At 33.9% G+C, this 22,207-nt stretch overlaps 3 protein-coding genes across 12 annotated transcripts in view; 2 read left to right on the forward strand and 1 right to left on the reverse strand.

Annotated features, from left to right (window-relative positions):
* Positions 1–10,733, forward strand: part of BicC (protein bicaudal C) — a 38,020-nt gene extending 27,287 nt beyond the window's left edge. For 6 of the 7 annotated variants that reach the window (XM_085482293.1, XM_029299862.2, XM_029299863.2 and 3 more), the window contains 10 exons: positions 344–559; positions 1,349–1,588; positions 1,889–2,107; positions 2,443–2,752; positions 3,048–3,419; positions 3,591–3,692; positions 3,777–4,027; positions 4,258–4,486; positions 4,612–4,731; positions 4,923–10,733. In XM_085482293.1, the coding sequence (XP_085338419.1) occupies positions 344–559; positions 1,349–1,588; positions 1,889–2,107; positions 2,443–2,752; positions 3,048–3,419; positions 3,591–3,692; positions 3,777–4,027; positions 4,258–4,486; positions 4,612–4,731; positions 4,923–5,032 (2,169 nt within the window). In that variant the 3' untranslated portion in view covers positions 5,033–10,733. The remainder of the gene's footprint in view (positions 1–343; positions 560–1,348; positions 1,589–1,888; positions 2,108–2,442; positions 2,753–3,047; positions 3,420–3,590; positions 3,693–3,776; positions 4,028–4,257; positions 4,487–4,611; positions 4,732–4,922) is intronic. The other variant, XM_029299865.2, reaches the window with a different exon arrangement.
* The window catches only part of Pex2 (peroxisomal biogenesis factor 2), a 34,096-nt gene extending 20,380 nt beyond the window's left edge, over positions 1–13,716 (reverse strand). Inside the window, exons 1-3 of one of the 2 annotated variants that reach the window (XM_085482299.1) lie at positions 12,702–13,716; positions 12,221–12,293; positions 11,193–12,127 (exon numbers count right to left, since the gene is read on the reverse strand). In XM_085482299.1, coding sequence (XP_085338425.1) covers positions 11,200–12,108 — 909 coding nt within the window. In that variant the 5' untranslated portion in view covers positions 12,109–12,127; positions 12,221–12,293; positions 12,702–13,716 and the 3' untranslated portion in view covers positions 11,193–11,199. Of the gene's footprint in view, positions 1–10,628; positions 12,128–12,220; positions 12,294–12,701 lie in introns of those variants that run through there. The other variant, XM_029299871.2, reaches the window with a different exon arrangement.
* The window catches only part of bsk (mitogen-activated protein kinase dJNK), a 148,954-nt gene continuing 139,812 nt past the window's right edge, over positions 13,066–22,207 (forward strand). For 2 of the 3 annotated variants that reach the window (XM_085482294.1, XM_085482297.1), the window contains exon 1: positions 13,066–13,754. The gene's annotated coding sequence lies outside the window, so the exon portion shown is untranslated. The remainder of the gene's footprint in view (positions 13,755–22,207) is intronic. The other variant, XM_085482295.1, reaches the window with a different exon arrangement.

Here is a 22,207-nt window from a genome sequence, read left to right on the forward strand (position 1 = left end):
TCATTGACGATGGAACCTTTAATTTTCAATATTAATTAATATAATATTAAATTTTAAATCACATTTCTTCACAGCGCTATAATAATTTTTGCATTTTGTTAAAATATATTAAATTAGGAACATAATAATTTGAATTTAATTTTTTCATTAATTAATATTAAAGAATCCGAAATTTCAACTTATTAAAACAATATCTGTTTATAATGTCCCAAAATCCCAAGAATTTAATAATCAATCAAACTAGCAAATTGAAATCACAGACTATAATTAATGCTAGAGATATAGAATTATAAATATGTATAATATATAGTTTAAAGATAGACGATTACTATTGCAATTTCAGCAAAGTAACAGAGTGACCATGAAGCTGGACGTTAGCTACACCGACCATTCGCATATCATCGGCAAGGGCGGTTTGACAATTAAGCGAGTGATGGAGGAAACTGGCTGTCACATCCATTTCCCAGACAGTAACCGCAGCAATCACCAGGAGAAGAGTAATCAAGTATCTATAGCTGGTGAGATGGAGAGCGTCGAACGCGCCCGCGCACGTGTTAGGGTGAGTTTTCTTACTACGACGTATACATATGTCTGGGATGTCTCAGAAAGTGTACTTTATGTGAACGCCGATTGCAAATTCTGATGAGATTAGAAATGATTTTTTTTGACAATAACATTTATATTCTGCGCGATTGAAAGTGGAAAATCTTTTGACGTATAAATGTCTTGATAATATTTAAAATCCAAAAGAATCTGATTTTTTTCTCAGTTAATTGTACGTTACATTAATTGAAAACTTTCATTTCAGGCGTGTGTTTGTGTATTAATATCAGACATTTAATGTTACATTAAATATTATATGTGTTGTGTAATAAAAAATAAATCTCTGAGGATAAAAGAATAGACGAGTTTTGGAAGAACTCTTGTATAAAGGTGGGTTAAGAACGAACGAACGAGCGAATACTCTGTAAAATTCACTTTAAATTACTTATAATTTGCAACAAAATGCAAGATAGAATTTTATTTATAATTTTACGTGTCATATATTTAATATATGTATGTATTCTGATATTTTGTACGTTTCGTTGTATTTTACATGTTTTCTGCATCAGAGGACGAATAAAATTATAAACAAAATTCTATCTCGAATTTTGCAGCGAATTATAAATTGAATTTATAGCGGGCTTAATGAATAATACGTTCTTGTTTGGCAGACATGAAATATTCCTGAATTTTGACAACAAAAATTCATTCGCTGTTCGTTCGTGCTTCCAATGTACACCCACCTTAAAAAAGAATATACGTAATAATAAAACATCGACTTATTATTTCCACTTTCGTATTTTAGACTCTAACACCTTTGATGTTTACATTCGAAATGCCTATAATGAGCGCGTCGCAACCCGTGCCAGACCAGAACTCACCCCCCATCGTAAAGATACAAGAGAAGTACAATGTACAAGTGATGTATCGCACGAGACCGAAGCTACACGCCACCCTAGTGATCGTCAAAGGATGTGAATGGGAGGTTTCACAAGTCAAGGAGGCGACGGTTCAGCTAATCCGTTATTTGTGTAAAAATCTAGCTGTGAGTAGCAAGAATAAAATCAAAAGATTTCATTTTTTCTTGAGAACTTGAAAATCAATCTTAAAAAATTTGAAAAAATTAAATTATTTTTTCAACTTTCTATAAAAAGATAGAAGCATTTTGAATCATCATTGTTTTGCATATTTAGCTCTCTTTAAATATTTTCTTATAATTTATTTACGTCAATTTGTTATTCCTTCCAAAATGTTTCTTTTTCTTTTTACGTCGATAAATCGTTATGAAAAAAATTGGAAATATTTTCTCTTGTTAAATTTTCGAAAAATCTCATTTTTTTCGTAGAGTCAAATCCAAGTACAAATGTCAATGGAGATCTCACCTCAACATCATAGCATTGTGCTAGGAAAACAGAGCAGCAATCTGAAGGCAATAATGCAGCGTACCGCCACGCAAATTATGTTTCCCGATGCTGGCGATCCGAATATACCAAATCTCAAAAAAAGCAACGTCACGATTACTGGCGCTATGCATAATGTTTACTTGGCTCGACAACAGTTAGTGGTAAGCAAATCTATAAATTTATTAAAGACTCTATAATTTATACCAACTTTTATATTTTTTCCTCAATATTAAAAACATTTATTAGCGAGTTTATTTTTTCTAAGATTTTTTTAGACTTATTGTTTTTCTCCACTCTTCCAATTTATATAATTTTCATAGTTTTAAATTTTATATTACAATTTCAAATTATTCTTTTTTAGATTTCATAGAATTATTGATTTAAAATTCCAAATAAATATACTTGACGCAAAATAATTGTTTATATATGTAATTTTCACGATTCGAGTCTCTCTGCGAATAATTTAAATAAATAATATGACGACGTATTTTTATAGGGCTCACTACCGTTAGTGCTCATGTTCGATCTACCGGAGGATTCTATGTCCGCTACCGTGGACACTGAAAAGATCTCTCAACTCATGCAAACCTTGGATGTGTTTATCAACGTTCGGCATAAGCCGAAACAAAGCACGCTTTCCGTGATTATCAAGGGAATCGAGAGGAACGCCACTAATATTTACGAAGCACGGAAACTGCTGTTGGGATTGGACGAACCCAGAGTTCTTGCTGAGATACCGGCTACATATCATGTTCCGCATGCCGACAATGTTTTCCATGGCAATGCCAATAATAATAATGATATCGGTAAGTGTTCTCTGTCAATCGGAATCAAAATAGTGACAACAGATAATGACGATCTTTCGTCTACCTGACACAGACTTTAAAATGTGAGAGGTTTCAGTTCAATGCAATCAAAATCTCAATAATTTATTTCAGTATTTCAGTGAAATTATCTTGCTTTTATAATTCCATACAATTTCCGTAGTTTGAAGAAAATGTAATTTTGCTCGTATCTCGAATTAATTGATAATTGAAAAAAATTAGAAAAAATTAGAAAAGTTATCAATGTTATTATCTTAATTTTTTTTCTTGCAATTAGGCTCTAACAATCTGATGGCTGACGTGACCGATAACTTTTCGAGTATGTTGAATGTAAACGCGCAGAATCCGTCGTATTGTATGTCACCGATTCCGCACTCGCCAAATTCCATGGCAGGATTATCGCATTGGAACATTGCTTCCCATTATATGCCTATGTGTCCGTATCCCTATCCTCATTTGAATCATCTGCTGACGGCACAGCACATGTTACACAACAACATAATGGGGACTTCCCACGGCGCCCATGGATTAACAAATCATATGATATCTCCCGCTGTGAGAGCTTACCACTCTAATGGTGTATCGACCAATTTTTCTAATATTCATGGTCTCAACGCCAACCTAACAGATAACAAAGAGGGTAGCAGTGGTAAGTAATCAGCCTCCGATTTATTCTACATTTACGAATTTCAATTTTTTTTTCGAATATTCAGTAAACTCCAATTTTTCTAAATATTTTTTTCTGGAAAGTATTTTTATGAAAATTCTTTACAACATGGTTTATATAATTAAATATTAAAATTTTATTTTTTATTTTCAGCTTATTCTTCGCTAAGCAGCGTCTCTAGCTCTCTATCTAGTCCTGCTATCAGTCCTCGCAACGTTTCGCCAGTCAATCCTACAGATACAAGTGCTAATTTATGTAAGTCAAATATTCGAGAAACCAATCTCTAGTGCTCATAACAATCTCACTTACGGGGATAATAAGTCTCAATTTGTTTTCCAGCGGATTTATCTAGCATGCTATCCGAATTACCGGTCACCGATCGACGTGCGCCTGGCTGCGAGAAAAAGACCCTGGAGTTAGCTGCGCAGCAACATCTCACGCCCTTCGATTACGAACAGAAGAAGTTACTAGCCACGAAAGCAGTGCAAAACAAGCCGAGTAACAGCGATTTCCGCGTGCCGACGTCCGCGTGGTCTGGTTACGGCCTCAGCCAGAGTATTCCGCATATATCTACGAGTGACTTAAGCAAGGTGATTATAAATTCCCTTGATGTGCTCCAAGTAATTAGAACAATATTAATAAGGATTTATGAGAATGTAAATTTATTAACATTTATGTCGATAAATTTTATCGATATTAAATATTAAAAATTTATTTAGAAAGTTCTACCTTTTTGAAAATAATTAATAAAGCTTGTAATCATTTAGTGACGAGAAGTATTGAAATATTTATTTTGATAATTACGAAATATTTCTTACAGGAACTGACACATCCTTCAGATTTGTGGAAGGAACCGACCACGCCGATGTTCAGTACCGAGATGGATTTCGGTAATATTATTCCGAGCAAGGATCGCGTTGGACAAATAGGGATGGCCTCGAATTATATAGACCACACACCGACCTCCCATTTAAATAAAATCACGTCCTCGCATCGTTTCAGTGACTTGGCTAGTATGCTAGCCAGCATCGGCTTGGAGAAATATATACGTGAGTATTACGCAAGTCACATAATCATCGTAAAATTGCTTATCGAGCACTGCTATTGCTTCGCTTGCACTGCTTTCTGCTTTTTTATGAAAAAATCGAAACAGCTTTTTTTTCTCATTCGCCAGGCCTGTTCACGTCTCATGAAGTAGACATGTCTACATTTCATTCCCTGACAGAGAAGGACCTCTGCGAAATCGGGATTACCGCTTGGGGTGCGAGGCGCAAAATATTGTTATTAATATCTGGTATGTTAATTGTGGACACGTTCTGGGCAATTTGCTCTCTTTCTCTCTTTCTTTTTATTTTATTTAATTTTATTTTTAAAATTATTTATAAAAAAAATAATTAACAAATGTGAAGGTATTTTCGTAGCCGCGTAATTAAGATTACAGAGTCTCTCTCTTTTGTTAATAATAATTTTGTTCTCGTTTCCCAGATATGAACAAACGAACGAGCCCGTTTTCCGGAAGCGCCGCGCCCGGTGCCGAACGGAAGGCCTCCTCGTTGTCGGCTTCGACAGACAAATGCCTGGACACCAAATGGTAAAAGAAAACTGATCGCTCGCTATTCGTTCCAAACGTGACGGCGTATCAACGCTTTCGAATTCGATCGGCGATACCGCCCAAATTACGCAAAGTAATAAGTACTTAATAATCCCGATCGCGCATCCGTAATTTGCGGATGTTCGGGCGGAACGAACGCGAATTCACGAGATTGATGGAAAAATAACTATTTGGAACTATCTATATCTGCAGAGTGACGCGAAATGGATAGCCAAAATAGTTTGCATGCTTGATTGATTTGATTGCTTAATCGGGAAAAGAATTAAGAAGGAGAAAGTTATTTTTGTGGCCGGGAACTGGCTGTATTCTTTTTTTTTCCTCATTTTTTTTCGCCGTTCTCGGCGCGCGCCCAAAAAAGGTGCCTTAGGATCTAGGATAGTCGTTATTATTTTCGCTGTCTTCGTTTGTTACACAATTGTCCAAAAAAACGATGGACGCGTCGTTTTTGTTTCATCTTGCTGATAAATTTTTCGAATCTTATATCGATTTCGCGATTTCAATGAACGCTTCTAAACAAGCGTTCGCCAATTATTGGCGAAGAATGCATCAGATAAATTACGCTTATAACGTTCGCGAAACGAAGCGCGTGTCCCATTCGTTATATCGTGTAATAGTTCGCTTGATAATTAGGATGATCCGTAACTGCGAGTGAATGCGTGTATATAAGTGTGTAAGAATGGACACAAATGTTTCGAATGATATCTACAAAAATTAGAAAAGATTTTCACAATTGTCAGGAATTTAGAATGAAATGCGATGGGCGAGGGATGTCCCGTGTGTTCAGTGGCCTTTCGTCCTAGCAAAAATTCACATATCTTTAATTCAGACTAAGCTCGAATGTGCGACTGCGAGTTGGCCAAAATGCTTTCATTTGTAAACGTCGAAATTAAACGACCAATAACTAAATAACGATCCGACAGTAATTAAATCCGACAATAATTAAATGCGATTTAGAATACAAATTCCGCACGCGGTTGCAATTTCGAGTTTTACACGAAGCAAGTATATATATATATATAAGTTACAAAATATTTATTAATTATTTCGCGAAAGACGCTGGACGCACGTCAAACAAGAGATCGCAAGAACTTTTCGTGTAAAGCGCGTGTGAAATAGAATATTGAAAATAGAATAATATAAAATACATTCTATATAGCGAAAAATATTCCGCGAGTTACTCTCCGCGTGCCACAAATGATACTTTTCGAGGATCTAAATTGAAAAAAATATCGATAGCTAAGTCAATTGGCGACGACAAATATTAATTAGGGAATCGTTGTAAAACTAGCTCTAAACTTGGCATAATGGTACATTATATGATAATAAAAAATGTAAACAAATTATATATATATAATACATAAAAACTATATATAATATATAAAAATATATTGAAAATATGATGATATCAAGAAATGTAAAATATTCTCTATAATTTTTTTCTATGATATTTATGACATAAAATTTAATAACAATAATAATATTTAGACAAAATATGTACGTATTACGATTCATAGAGAATTTAAAAATGATTGCCAAGTTTAGATTTTTTCCGATTATCCTCGCACGCAGAAAACTGTTGATTGCAGTCGATTTCGCAAAATGATCGTTTTATAGACATAAGATATATCTTGTTCTCGGTATAATTTATTAGAATTTTTAAGCGTCATTTTTGTTAATTTTTTTTGAACAAAGGAATGAAAGCGTTAGGTAAATAAGTTCTTCAATTATAAGCGCATTATTCAATATAACGCGTTATCTACATCGAGCTGATATTCCAAATCGAACGAAAAAAGTATGTTTATTACTTGTTTTTTGCAGAGGAAGGGAAAATCGCCCGGTTCTCTCGTGAAATCTTTGAATCGAAAAGTCGGAATAGAAAGGCAGGATCACACGATCGATCCGATTGAACATGCCTAACGAACGATTTTACTGCGAAGAGTTCTTGACTAAGTCTTTTGCGAAATCTTTTTAAGCGTAAATTATTTGTGCGCTCGCGAGTTAGATCGGAACATTAAGAAGAATAAGTTAATAAGAATTAATCGCGCAATATGTGTGATATAATATTAGACTGTCCGATTCTATTGTTTCTCGTTTTTTTTGTTCAATGGCAATAATGATAACGATGATGGTCTAAGATAGAAAGTTTCGTTCGAAAACGATCATATAATTCGATCGTTACGAGGTAATAATAATTGCAAGAACACGTGGATGAAGCTGATATATTGCATTCTAATATAAATTGAATTATTTAGTATGAATAAAATAATGCAAAATAATAATTCTTATGGTGTGTCTAGAAAAATTAACTTATAAATCTTATCTTTAATATAGAAAAAATTTGAAATCTTTATTTTAAATTCTTTTGAGATGCAAAGATTACTCTGATTACTGATATAACTTCAGGATATACTATATATTTATATTATATTAGTGACAACATAACTTTTAATGGATTTAATTATTTCATCACTAACGACCATTAATTCAATCTTAATTGAATATAAATAATAAGAATATACAAATTTAAAAGACGTTTAGAACATCTCTGAAGAGCATTTGAAAAGTTTGGAATGTTTCCCGAATTATCTTTTTGATAATTTTTTTGAATTTTTATTTTTAGCTATCTAAATGCTGCATATCACCTTCATCCAATTGCATTTGCAATTATGCCGCTCTATATGCTCTAATCGTTTTCGTCCTGGGAGACAAGACATAATATTTTTGCGGCAGGAACAAATTGCGATATCGATCGTTGTTCTAAAAAATTTTGTGTTCGGTGAAGGGTATCTCGTAAAAATGATAATGGAAGATAAAACATTTTGTAAGTATAAAGTGCACGATCGAACGATGATAATCATGTGATATATTCACTGTCGCTGTGGATAAAATGTACGCGTACGCATAATCGTGAATCAACGAAGCAGCGCAAGCTTAAAAAGTACTTCGAAAGTCGTTCGCACTCCGTCACTTTCGAGTTATAAGAATTTGAAAGAAAAATAATCTCCCTAAAGTGTGATAAAAAACGCGATTAAAATTAAATCAGATTTCTTTTTCTTTTTTTTTTCTTTTTTTTTTTTAATATATAGCAGAGACAGAAATTTCGGAGCGGAAGACGAATATCGAAAATATTTTTTCTAAATTCTAGCCTTTTCCCAACATATATTTACTGTTTTCGCGAAAGTATACAATTCATAAATCTGTACATAAAATATAACGAGATCCCTTTGCCGACCAGCAATCAATTTCTTTCCTTAGTCCTGAGAAGAAAGCCGTCAATGTTCCTATGTAAATGTGTACTAATTATGTGCAAGATTTAGGATGTACGGGTAATATATATAGATATATAGTCGCGAAAATTAGCATTAAAAGAAATGAAGGAAACCCGCGTGCGAGGAGAAACGACGATTATGAACTAGCACTTAAGCGTTTCAATTAATAATGAGAATCAATTAAGTTGGGAAGAGAGAAGACAGACACACATACATCCCAAAAAAACTGCCTAAAGGCTTCCAAAAATATAACAACAATTTCTTCTAGTCCCTACTCACCTGACACATTTTGCATCCCCAGCAAATAACATGACAGACTTCTCTTTCTCTCTCGAAAACAAGCGAAATTAGAATGTTAACGCATATAATTAATTGCGATCAAAATCCTCGCTCGCGAAATTACGCGACCTGAATTCCGTTGCGTTTATGAGAATGCGCCGTAAATCTTTCTCAAATTGTGTATCTACTGTGTGTGTAACATATATATCGTGAGTATATTTTTTTGTGAGTATATTTTTTTATGTTTTTGCGTCGAGAACGGGGTAGAGATAATATTACGAATTATTAATATTGTTTCATCATAGCAAAACTGTGGACTCATTCTTTCCTACCTAACTTATAGAACTTTATATAGAACTTTATACGTACAATTTAATCAGCTTACGAATCGTTCGAAGCTAGAAATGAATTGAGCTTATAATTTGTGGGATTCATCTTTTAAATACGACTTGGTAATTGAAGTAAACCTTACGAATTATAGACGTAATCCATTCTAGCTTTTAATATCTTCAATGACTTCTATTTTCTTGATTACTAAACTTCTATGAAAAATGATACGTATGTACGGATTTAAAAAAAAACTTTCCCTGAGAATTTTGGAAGGATTTCAAGTCCACACAGTCGTATCGTTGAGTAACGACTTATCTTCATAATTTCTAAACGATAGATTTGCGAATGTTTATATAGTTCAAAAGTATTTTCTGATTACAAAATTTAATGGTTTTGATATACTTTTTAAAAATGTATGAAAATTAATTTCAAAATTGCTAAAATAAAATTAAATTTGCTGAAATTACATCAATTTATTGGAATTAAATTTTTTTTATTCCAATTAATTGTAACTTTTATTTTAATTAAATTTTAACAATTTTAAGATAAATTTTTCCGAATCTTTAAAAAGTTAAGAGATTATTGCATCAAATCCTTTATTCAATTCAGAGTGCATCACATGAACTTATTAATAAATCTAAAGAATAAGTTTGGGAAATTATGAAACTCAAGCACTTCGATATTAATATCAAACGATCTCGCCCTTTAGACTTAATGTTGCCTTAATTCAGCAGCTATAATGCGCCAATCATTCCTACATATCGATAAACTGAATGCCTCGCACCATTATGTTCTCTCTTTCATGCTTAAACATCGAGAATTTTGTTTTTTTTTGCCTAGCAAGATTATAAAATCGCAAACTCCTCGATATATAAAAAGGACACATAAAATATTTTAGTATTGTTATCAAAATGTTGATAAGGGAATGCGGAGAATAATTAAGGAATTTGCCCGAAAAAAGAGTATACAAAAATAACAAAATAATGGCAAATCTTGAAGAAAAAGTAGATTTAGTGGCTGAAATTTTTTTATTATTACAAATTACGCTATTAAAAAAAGGAACGCCATATAAAAAGTAAAAAAAAAGAAAATAAAATCTCGCAATTAAAATGTGTGGTATATTTCCCAAGTGCCTTATTATTTTTTCGGGCAAACTCTGTCGCGATGTATAAGATTAGTATTAGATTAGGGTAGACTCGCGCTAATGTAGCTGCGGATATTTTCAACAAACACAAATACAAATTAGATTTCCATTGCGAGAAAAAATTTCCCGCAAAAAACGAAGAAAAATCCGCGTTATATATATATATATATTTATATATATATATATATATATACACAATTGTATTATAAATCACACATTCCAAAAGAAGATGATAAGAGTTTAAACTCGAGTCAAATATTTGTAATAGTCGTATAGGAGAGGCGAATGAAAAATGTTAATTTATGTGTATGTGTTTCGCGTTTTCTTTCTTTCTCCAGTGCTTAAAGTATATGTTTCTCATGTAATAAATCCGGGGACGTACCCGCCCATCGAGCGCAGGTGCAACAGTTGAATGTGTTAAATTAATCGATGAATCGTATCATTATCGCATGTAAATGATCGATCCATCGACCTGCGCGGCGGCAGATGAAGCGTTTTATAATATACAGCGCAGCATATTTTTTTATATAATAAAATGTAATTTTTGATAAGCAAGAGAATATACATACCGATCTATTATTATTTGTTTCGAAAAAAAGGAAGAAAAACGTTGGAAAAAAATCAGGATTCGTTGTATTAAAATAAAAAATAAAGATTTTGTATATTGCTATTTTTAATAAAAAAAATGTTGATATCATATATACACAGCCCTTTGCCGTGTTTCACGATAAATCGATGATTAGAGAGAGAGGTGAATTTTTTTTCGTTTTTCTTTTATATTTTATTTTTTTCAAAATTTATAGTTATCTTTGATATTATAATAATAAAATTATTTGTACTTATTCTAATCACTATATATTTTGCGAAGAATCTTTTTCCACAAAACTAGTTTAATTCCACAACTCTCCTTTCTCCCTCTTCCCACAGAATAAAAAATGTTTAAAATTAATTTTAATTTTAATTTTAATTTTTCAATTTATTTTAAGATAGTGGCAGTCACCGAGTTTATAGACTAGAAGAATAAAGGCACCAACAATTTATATGTGTAACCATCACCATCACGTCACTCCGCGATCATCGATTCACTGTTATTAATAGAATTAAAAAATATAGATACATACGTTCACGTTATCCAGTGTCCACTCTCTCAAAACTATCGTCCGACTCTTCGTCGTCGCTCGATGACGCACTCGCAACCGTGTAACTCTTCATGTCTTCGACGTGGAGCTCGGTGCCGCAGCCGGGACAGTGAAACACACTCATCGCGGTGAAATGCGCCTGCAGACAGTAGTAACAGAAGACGTGTGTGCAGCCGGCGTGTGACGGCAGGATCGGATTCTCGTCGCAGTAGGCGCACTTGGTCTCGGCGTCCATCACCGGAAACGATCGCGTCATCGTCGCCGGTTCCGCTCGACGCCAGAGTCGCGTTATCGCGTGCTTCAGATAATGGAAATTGATCATGGGTATGCCAATAGTGAAGAGCTCCATCAAGCCGTGCCAGAGCAGCTCCCTCGTCATGTACGAGTATCCGATCGTTCTTGGTCGATGCGTCGTGATCGACTGACTCGACAGATTCAGCAGAAACTCTATCGCACGCGGTTGCACGCCCCGGTGAAGAAAATACAGCAGATTGATCAGCTCCAGGGTGCTGACGGCGTTCGATGTCCAATCGACGAGCGACTTTAGACCTTGGACGAGCATGCCGCGATCTGATAGATTCCTATTAGCCAGCTTGTCTTTCAGATATTGAGGCAGAACGCTGAGGATTAAGTAGAGGACGGCTTTCCTCTGATTAATATTGGCGTAGTGCAGATTGAGGAGTCGCTGGCCGAATGTGGAGGAGCCTCGTTGCAGCGAGAATTTCCAGATGAGAAGTTTCAAGAGGACGTCCACTTCCGCCTGCCACTTGTCGATCTTCCCGGGCGCGCTGTATCTCGCGATCTCTCTGGTCTGAGTCTTCAGCACTTTGTAGATCTCCGTGTCCAACTGTGCGGCGTCGATCTGATTTATTCGAGAGACGTACGGAGACGGTGTCATCTTTTTTTCTCCACGGATTCTGAAAGTAAAGGGGTTATCTTATTGTCACTCTCGCTCCGCCAAACGATTCACGCCATTTAAATTATCGCTTATCATTTCCTGTATCACATACCTAGTTGATGAGGCTGCTCTTCGATCTTCCTCGATTCTTCCTCGCGTCGACAAGAAGGATTAGACGAATCGAGCTATCGAGAAGAGACACGAAAATTGTTAAAAACTCCGAAGACACTGCGGAAGTTAAGGTACAACTTCATGCGGTGTCGCTTGTCGAAGCGATGGATGGTCACGTGATTGATTTTATTGTTAAAAAGTTGAATTGAACCCAATTTTTAGCGACATCGCTGTCACAATAAATTGTGTAAATAAGTGCGTAAACATGGAATTGCAAGATGTAAGTACAATAAATAAATAAATAAATAAAAGCATATATATATACAGATTTCTTATATACTTATTTAGATTAAATACGAATAATAATATAATATATAATTAAAATAAAATATATAAAGTATACATTTAATTATATGTGAGCGACGAGCGACACCAGACACCATGAATACACGTAACCTTTATGCACTTTCGATTTGACTTACCTGAAGTTGGGCGCAATTGAGCGATCACGCAAAACTATGTCCGTCGAAAGTAGAGTCCTGGAGCTTACGATCCTGCAACGACAGTCGTTGCTTCACGCGCGATTGAAGGAGATAAATTGATATACGATTCGCGGGCGAGTGAAGAGGTTATAACACAATGTCATTCTCCGGACGTCAAATCGCGATTTTACGTTTTACGCCGCGCCGTTCATTGGAATGACTACCGTTTTCCTCGGTCACGACGAGGGACGAGAGCAGCCGAGCGTACACGAGCCGAGGAGGTGGGGGCGAGCGCTCGACCAATGGGAGCGCGCGGCGCACGGCGGCGAGCGGCGACGCGTTCGGCTGGGTTCGGCGCCGCTCGGCTGACATCTCGTCTCAGTTCGGGTCCGTGTCTCGTCGCTGTTGCGCACGGGCGCGTCCGCTGCCGTTTCTCACGTTTAACGCGCATCCTCCGGCTGATAAACGAACGCTAAAACGTTTTGAGGTTAAACCAGACGGCCGTAGCCGAATAGAGAACGGTAGAAACGCGGCGCGTGCTATTCGTCGTAAGTTAAATCGTGGTGTTTTCGGTGTCGTGTCGCGTCGTCGTCGCGCGTACGTCGTCGGCGGCGGGCTCCATGTTGCCGCCGGTGGTATGACGTCATCGAGTAGTGTCGGTGTCGGTGGTGTCGCGCGAGTGTAGTCGTTGTTCTTGTTATTGTTTCTCTCTCTCTCTTTCTCTCTTGTCTCTCGTACGCGATCCGTCACGCATCATGCTGTACTCGTGATAAAGTTTGACATTTCTCTTTCTCTCTCTCTCTCTCTCTCTCTTTCTCTCTCTTTTTTTCTCTCGCATCCTTATATATTTTCTTATCGTGAAGTGTGCAACCGCCGCCGAATCAGTGTGTGACCTCGTCGTTTCTGCGGACACGTTCCTCTCCGTAAAAAATCACTGGGCTCATCCTCTCTTGTTCCCGATCGTGCGGACGAACAACCCGGGACACCTGCATCGCGGACACTGCACATCGCAACGAGTTCCGCGCACGTCGCACCGGACGGCTGGCGAGCAAGGTGAGTGCCAGAAATTATATAATACCGTGCTTCCTCGTAATCGTGCGACGAACGGGCGGTCTGCGACTCCTCCTTCTCCCTTCTTGCGCGCCGTAAAATCGATCTGCCATCGAGTGACAGGTTAACCTCCAACTCGGTCACCGCGAGGGAGAGTCGTTTCTCTCGTCGCCGGTTCGTTGTCGCTTTTGTCCGCAACATTTTACACGTCGTACTCCACTTTTCACCCGAAATTCTATCGCATTTTTTATCCCCCAAATGCTCTTTTTCTCTCGAAGGAGTGGTTCAGAATAGATTTTTGATCCCAGCAATGCATGGATTAAAGGGAAGAATAAGTTAAAGTAAATGGATATGTCTAAAAATATGTGTATTATATGATCATGTCCTTTTGAAACATATGGCGTGGTTACACGTTAGCCGGCTCGACCACTTGTTCGTAGCTACCTTCACTCAGTTTCTCGATTTATCTCGAAATATTCTCGAATTTTTCGAAATATCGAGATCGATACTTGGAAATACGAGCTGTTCGCCGGGAGAATTTAGATCGTGAATCTTTGACATACTAATTTTTATAATATTCTCATATAGTATTATTATATTACAATTATCATCAATTGTTAATTATTGTTGCCATTATTATTACAATATAAAAATATGATACTGTGTCGTAATGTTATTATGTAACTTCAGAGCACTTTTCATTATTATCACAATTATATTTTTAATTACAAGACAAAGAAAAATGAGAGAGAGAGTATAGCTATTATTATTTTATTCCTGTTCGTTAAAAAAGGAAATATTTTGTCCTCATTTTTCGATTTTTTCATTATATTGCAATGAGAGGAATGTCTGGAAATATGCCGGAATAAATACTTTTTAATCAGAAAATGCAAAAAAAAGTCAGAAGTGGATTAACCTTCTATATACACAAAGCAGATTTGAAATGTTAAAGGGAAACTGCAATGTAATCATATTTAAAGCGCGCTGCACATTGATGCAGAATATACACTATAAAAAAATATGTAAAATCACACTTATTGTTTATATTATTGTGTACAATTTTTTTATATCGTTGCTGGGGAAATGCTTTGCACATTATTTTTCTTGTACATCAAATTTTATTCTTACATGATAAAAAGACAAAAAATCATAATTAAGGAAATAATTAACAAATTATGAAAGTACACAGAAAGAATTGTCTCTTAGAATGTATCCTGAAAATTATGATAATTATGGGACACTATTGAAAAAATTTTATTAGAGTTTCTCTGATTAAATATTTACCACAATAAAAAATATTAATATCTATTACACAATAAAATGTAAAATATGATTGATTAATTTTACTATGTGCATAGTAAAATTGATTATGTATATATATTATATAATATTTTTTATTGTGGTAAATATTTAATCAGAGAAACTTTTTAAAATTTTTTCAATACCATATTGTTTCACGATTACTATGATTTTCAGAGATAAATTCTAAGAGAAAATTCTGTCCGTGCATGTGTACGTTGCCATTAATGAGATACCAGTATACCAAAATGAAGTAATTAAATTAATATTTAATTATTGAATAATAAGAGATATGTCATCGTTGATTTAGTAAATTGGCAAACAAACTTGTTTTTCATATTTTAACATATATGTATAGAGAATGTCCTTATTTTCTCTTTGCTTTTATAATTTTGTACACTTCATTTACAATTTTCAATATACATATAACTTCTATTTAATTATTTTTTAAATTTAATACGGAATGCTAATTCGTCCTACTATACGCACGAAATTATCTGTCAATCGACACCATCTGTTAATGATTTTTGAAACTGTACAAAATTATAGTTCCCAACATCTGGCCACTTTTTAACGCCATATGTTATTAGGTCAGATCAATTTATTTTAAAGAACAAAAAAATTAAGTGTCCCTCTTTGGGAGGCGACGTGTTATATTAAGAGATTAAAATTTCATTAAACTGCAGTTTACTCGCAAGATAGGTTTATCTATTCTCACTCATATTCTACCGAATGGGCTATCTATGTTATTTCGTCGGCATGCTACTTTGACAGCAGATCGACAAACGTAAACAGCCGAGCGTGATTTGCATATCTGTTCGCGTTTCTCTTCCTCGTTCTTCTTCTCTCTCTCTTTTTCGCGGTTTGTCGCTTACATCGCTCTTGGCTCTGACCTTAATTTACGGTCCGTAGCCTCCGACGTGGAAGGCTCATTCGCATCAAAAGGAGCGAGCGAGCGAGCTTTTCGATGTGCTCGCACACCTGTCGGCGTTATTTATCGACGCACCTAAATCCGTCGTGTCGAAACGACGGATGTACGTCGACGTGTACCGTCGCGTGTACACGTCGATCTATCGTGCACATATTCGATATTATCGTTACTGTTGCAGCTATAGCGCGACGGTTCGTCGATATCATTGATAAATCAGATCGGCCGCGATGTTTTATATTTGGGGCTTCTATTTTCGTGAAAACGATATATTTGGGAAAATATAGAGAATATATACGGCCTGGCCATAACTCAATCAATGTTCTTTTATTAATGTATCTGTTCTATAAGATTCCTTTATGTGAAGAATCGATATTTCTAAATCTTATTTTATATTTTATATATTTTGAAAGATATACTTAATGATGGGTAAATATACCGATATTTAGTACTTAATAATTTTTAATTTCAGATATTTTTTAATCTTAAAAATGGAAATGTGTGCTGAATTTTTGAAATATAAATAGGACAGATCACAATTTTTGTGATCACATATAAGTGATGTTAATTATAACGTTTGATTTCTTACATATAAATATTTGATTGAAGATAAAGAAATATTTTATTAAGGAATATTTATTAAGGTTAATTATATACATTCTATTGAATATGTAACGATAAGACATTAAGTATACATATACATATAAATATATTTATATACAGTATGCAGTTTTGCTTTATTTGATGAAGAAATAATTTATTCGATTGCGTACATTTGTTTTTTGCATATACATATAGTTTACATGAGCTAAAGTTCATAAATATCGCATAGATATTATGCGCGGTAGAATAATAATTTTATGAACAGCACAACTTTGCTTTATTTGACGAAGGAATAATTTATTCGGTCGCGTATATCCGAGCGAATCGTGATATCGATCTACTACTCACGATTATCATACTTGCATGAGAAAACGATAATACAAAAAAAAATAATAAAATATACAAATGTACATTTTTATTTCAATCATTCCAATATTTCAATACGATTGAAACATGCATTAATAACCGATTTGTCCAATGAAAACAAAATTAATTACGGAGTGAGAAAACGTCCCAACTCAATTTTCGATACATCCGAGCGATCTCACCTAAATCAATACGATTGAAACTTTATTTAATTTAAAGGTTCTTAATATAAAGTCAAAAGTTTTACAAGAACATCTGATATTTGAATTAAAAATAAGATAAATGGAAAAGTTGGAATATATACGCGATGTCATGTTTAGCTATAAGTCAAGCTAACAATAAGTAAATTGGAAATTGTTTCAATTAATGATTATTTTTTTACTAGATTTTTTTGAGAAATTAAATTACTTATAAATATTTTAAGCTCGTTTGATAAAATTTATTCATATATGAGGATTCGAGTCTTAATAATTAACAGTAAAAAAATCGACTAATTGTTATCAGATCGTAGTTAAAGTTGTGAATGAACATGTGAAATTCTCATTATCGTGGTATATTAGCATATCAGCGTAGGAAATCCGCGCACAAGAGATATCGTCATTTTATTAAAATTATGTTTGGCGATTATAAACGCGCGCTCATTTCTGCGAAACAAGGGATGTCTACCAATGGTTGAACGACCATTGCATTAGTCGGACTAGTTAGTAGTTTACTCCCCGTGTTTACCGCCACGATAATGTGTGTTTTACCTCGCACGTTTTACCGCTCATCGATTATTCGCCACCATTCACTCATAGATCGCATCATGCTTTATTTGCTTTAAGGCTGTCTTCTTTTATTTAATGACCGGTATTGTATTAAATAATAAAATTATAAGGTTTGGTCGTTGATATATAGGTACTATATACAATCGAATTTCTTATGCTTATATTATTTATTGAAAAATAATCAAATAAATTATAGATAAAGAATTAGTGGAATGTTATTTTTTTTATAAAATAATGCTGAAATAAATTAATGATATACTTGCAATTAAATTTATATTAACAATTTATAAGTATATGTATATTTAACATGTGACACATATTTTTAATTATTTTACAATGCATATTATATGTATTTTTGTATCTTGCATTTTTGGGGGGGATGAAAACACGATTTGAAGCAATGTGCCAAAAATTTTGTCCGGTTACAATGTGCTGCCATCTCGTGTTTTCCGCATTTTCCACCCCATATCGTGACCCCATCGAACGGGGCCACGCGTGTTCGGGCATTCGCTCGTCAAAGAAATACTTCACAAATGAGTTCTTCTTTTGCATTGTACAAGTCGAGAGGTTTCATCCTCTTCTATTAGAAAACTCTCTTAAGTTAAGTTGTCATAACTTTATTTATGAAAAAAATCTCTAACCATCCCGGGTTCTAACAGCCTTGATTTTTTAAAAACAACAATCGTTATTTTTTCCATATTCAATTTTTCTACAATTTTTTGAGATTAATTTTTCTGTATTTAATGTTTGCTTTAGTTTTATAAATAGTTGTTAAATAATGAAGAAATAGGCTAATAATAAAATAGAAATCAAATTTCATTTATAATTTATGTGTATGTTAAATAAAATATTATGCAAATAATTTATGCATATAGAAGTGAGAAAAATTAATAAACTTACACGGCTAGATACTTGAGATCAATTATCTTACTGAGTTAATTAATTTTTGCATTGTTTTCGTATATCATTCATACTAATAAAATTTTAATAAAATGATATATTTTTTATATTTTTTACACAAATATAAATTAAAATAATCTATATTTTTTTTTGTTGACGCAGAATAATTCCTGCATAAATAAAATTATTCAAAATAATTGAAAGAGAAAACCTTGATGTAAAAATCACCTAAATATAGTCATAGACATTATTAAAAGATGTTCTATCTTAAATAAAATTTTTTTAAAATTCTACTTTCTCTCTCTCTCTCTCTTTCTAATTACTAAATTATATTCGTTTTTATTAACATAATAAAATGAAACACCGACAAGAGCATCGATAACGCATTTTTGATGATACATATCATATATATTTATTTTTACAAGGGTAAGGGGTTAAAGCTTGGATCCGTCCAAGTCCAAGGTGATCGGTATTCTCCGGGTTGATGATTCCACCTTCTGGCTCGTGACGTAGGGAGAGAGAGAGAAAGAGTCAAGTTTTGCTCTCTCGCAACGCAGCGCGAGAGATAGGTGATGGCGAAGTCGAGGCGTGGTGGCGAAGTATTGATCGCCACCACGAGCGTGGCGCGATTTCCCCCTGGTTCCTCTTTGCAACCCCCGACCGACCGACCGACGTCATCCGCCGTTTAAACCCCTCGCCACCCCCGACTACCCCACCTGCTCGTCCCTCGACGCCGCCATCCCCCACCAAATCCTTTCTATCTCTGTCTTTTTCCCCTTCTCGTATCTATACATTTTCTTCATCTTCACCGTCGACGGCATTCGATGTCGGAATGACGAAACGAACGTTACCGGCTGGATGATCACGCACGTCGGTACTTTAACCCTTTCGACAATTTTTATTTATTGAAAGAGCAATCTCGCGTTGCAAACGAGTTGTTTGTGCTCGATTGTAAAGACTTGAAAAATTTTTGTGATGGATGTGTAATATTGATCGCAAGCATCTCCGCAGAAGATGATTTACTTCAAATATTTTTCTTTGTAGCATTATATTTTTTATTAATATCTAGATTTTTGTTATTTGTATTTTTGGAGTAAATTGGAATCTTAAGATTTATTTGAGTATTTATAAATAACAATTTAAAAAGAAAATATATATTTTCTATTTATGAAGAATAAAATTGTATACAATAGGAAATGAAACAATATTTTTCTATAAAATGTTATGATTGGTTTTTATTCTATTATCTTTGTTTTCTTACTTAAAAAAAATCTTGAAATTGAATAATGCTAACTCCAATTAGTATTAAAATATCTAAAATTGCACTATGTTTTTCAAAATTGTTTGTAGCTGTTTAAAAGTCACTACATTTATGTTTTTAATTTTTTTTAAATAACGTAATTACAAAAAAAGATAAAAGAAAAATTATAAACAACTAAAAACAATTCTTAAAAACTCGAGTTGCGAAACGCGCGATGATATATAGCTATCTTTTTTAAAATGTTACATTTTTTAATAGTCTTGACTATAAAGGAAATTATTACAAATTATTTTAAACGAAATACTGTTATTTTCTATATTGAAAATTTGTTAGTTTAAAAGCAGATACTAAATTCATTATTGTGCGTTATATCATTTAAATATAAATAAAAAAATATGAATCTATTTAAAGATTAATTAATTTCATAATGACTTTTTCTAATGATAACGAGAATAGAATAAATATTTTTCATGCTACTAAAACTCCTTACGTAATGTGCAATATAATTATAACGTAATGTGCAATATAATTATATAACGTAAACATATGAGCGACGAAGTATGTAAACATTTGCCAAGGAGCTATCGTTAAATTAGTTACAAAGTGGCTTGTAATGATATTATATCAAAATTAGCCAACAACCAAAATCTTGTTTCATGAATAAGGAGAAACGTCATTTTGAGATTAACTCTAACCGGCTCGACGCCAAAAGCTATCGGTCCCAAAAACGTTCAAATACTTAATTGGAACTATGGATCAATAATAGCTACGCGATGTAGCTATATTTATTATTAAGATCCTGTTGTTTTTGCTTACGTACGATATATACAAACATTATTTCCGCGTACATCTCATAAAGAATTATCACAATTATTATCGTGTTGCGCGAACTAGACAAGCATAAAAATAATTAAGAAGATATAAGTATATAATTTGCAATTTATTAATATATCTACGTATATATAATTTGATCAAATTTTATTTATTCTTATAAATTATAAATTTTTACATATTGTCGATAGATAAAATTGTCTAATTACTCACATATTCGCAACGAAGTTACGCTGCATAAAAGTTGTTGCGATTCTTCTCCAAGATTCTTATATGACATGCAATCGTATTAATCTTCGCCTTGATACCGTGCTCCTAATCACATCTCAAGATAGAAAGGTCACGCGACGAAAAGCTCCGAGTTTCTCTGAGAAACTCGGAGATTTTCATCACGCGACTCACGGCATCTTTGTTTCGCTCAAGAATTGTAATTCAGTAGGAGTATTATATGAGATAAAGACTAAGCAGGACAATGGTGACAAATCTGAAATCATTAATAATACTACTAATTAATTGCCCACTTTATTACATTCTTGCAGTCTTGCTTTTGCAGTATGTATTATAATAAATAATTTATCAAATATGCTATATATACACTGAAAAAATGGCTAAATTAAAAATTATTTATTTTAATACTCCCAAATGAATCATTTATTTGAAATAAATAATTATTTTATTTGTTTGGAAAAAGATTTTCTTATATTAAATAAATATTTTTCATATCAAATCCATATTATTAATTTCAAATAAATAATTTATTGGGCAGTATTGAAATAAATATACTTATTCGAATTCAATAAGTTTTTTTTCAGTGTATATCTCTGATATATTAATACTTTATTATTGTATATAATATTAAGAATTTATTATATGTGTTTATTATAATACATAATAAATAATGCACATCAATATTTATTTAACATACATATAATTTTTTACATAATTTTATATGCATGTATTAACATCTGATGAAGTTATGTTAATCAGTATCGTCAAATATAAAAGTCGAAAAATTATTGTATATGTGAAATAAAAGAAATATTAAGGGAGAAATTGAATATTCTTCATGGGGCGTTCTCATATTGCTGGTATTAAATTGAGTATGCGTCGTTTTATTATTGATATTACTGCGGCGCGCGCTACGGCTTTTTTATTCCATCCTCGAAACTTTTCGGACGCGCATATACCGCGTGTCGCGATAATCCAATGTCGCGGTCGTGACCGCCACCGGCGGCGAATCTATTTCTGTAAATTTCGCGACGGATAACGAAGGGCGAAGAAGACGAGAGCTGAGCGAACGCGGAGACGTGACGCCGCTTTTTGTCGTGCCTCGCTCCATAGCTTATGCCTCCTTGGTTTATAAATTTCTCCCAGGGGTGCACTCTCTCATCCTCCCCTATTCAGTTCTTTGCTTTCGTCTGGTTTTATCCTCGCGGACCAGGACACCTTCTGTCAGGTTTCGCCTATTAAATTTGCGCTCCGCGGACATCTTCGCGCATTG

This window comes from Nylanderia fulva, unplaced genomic scaffold (assembly GCF_048542155.1).
Source record: "Nylanderia fulva isolate GAGA-0341 unplaced genomic scaffold, ASM4854215v1 Scaffold20, whole genome shotgun sequence".
Lineage (NCBI taxonomy): Eukaryota > Metazoa > Arthropoda > Insecta > Hymenoptera > Formicidae > Nylanderia > Nylanderia fulva.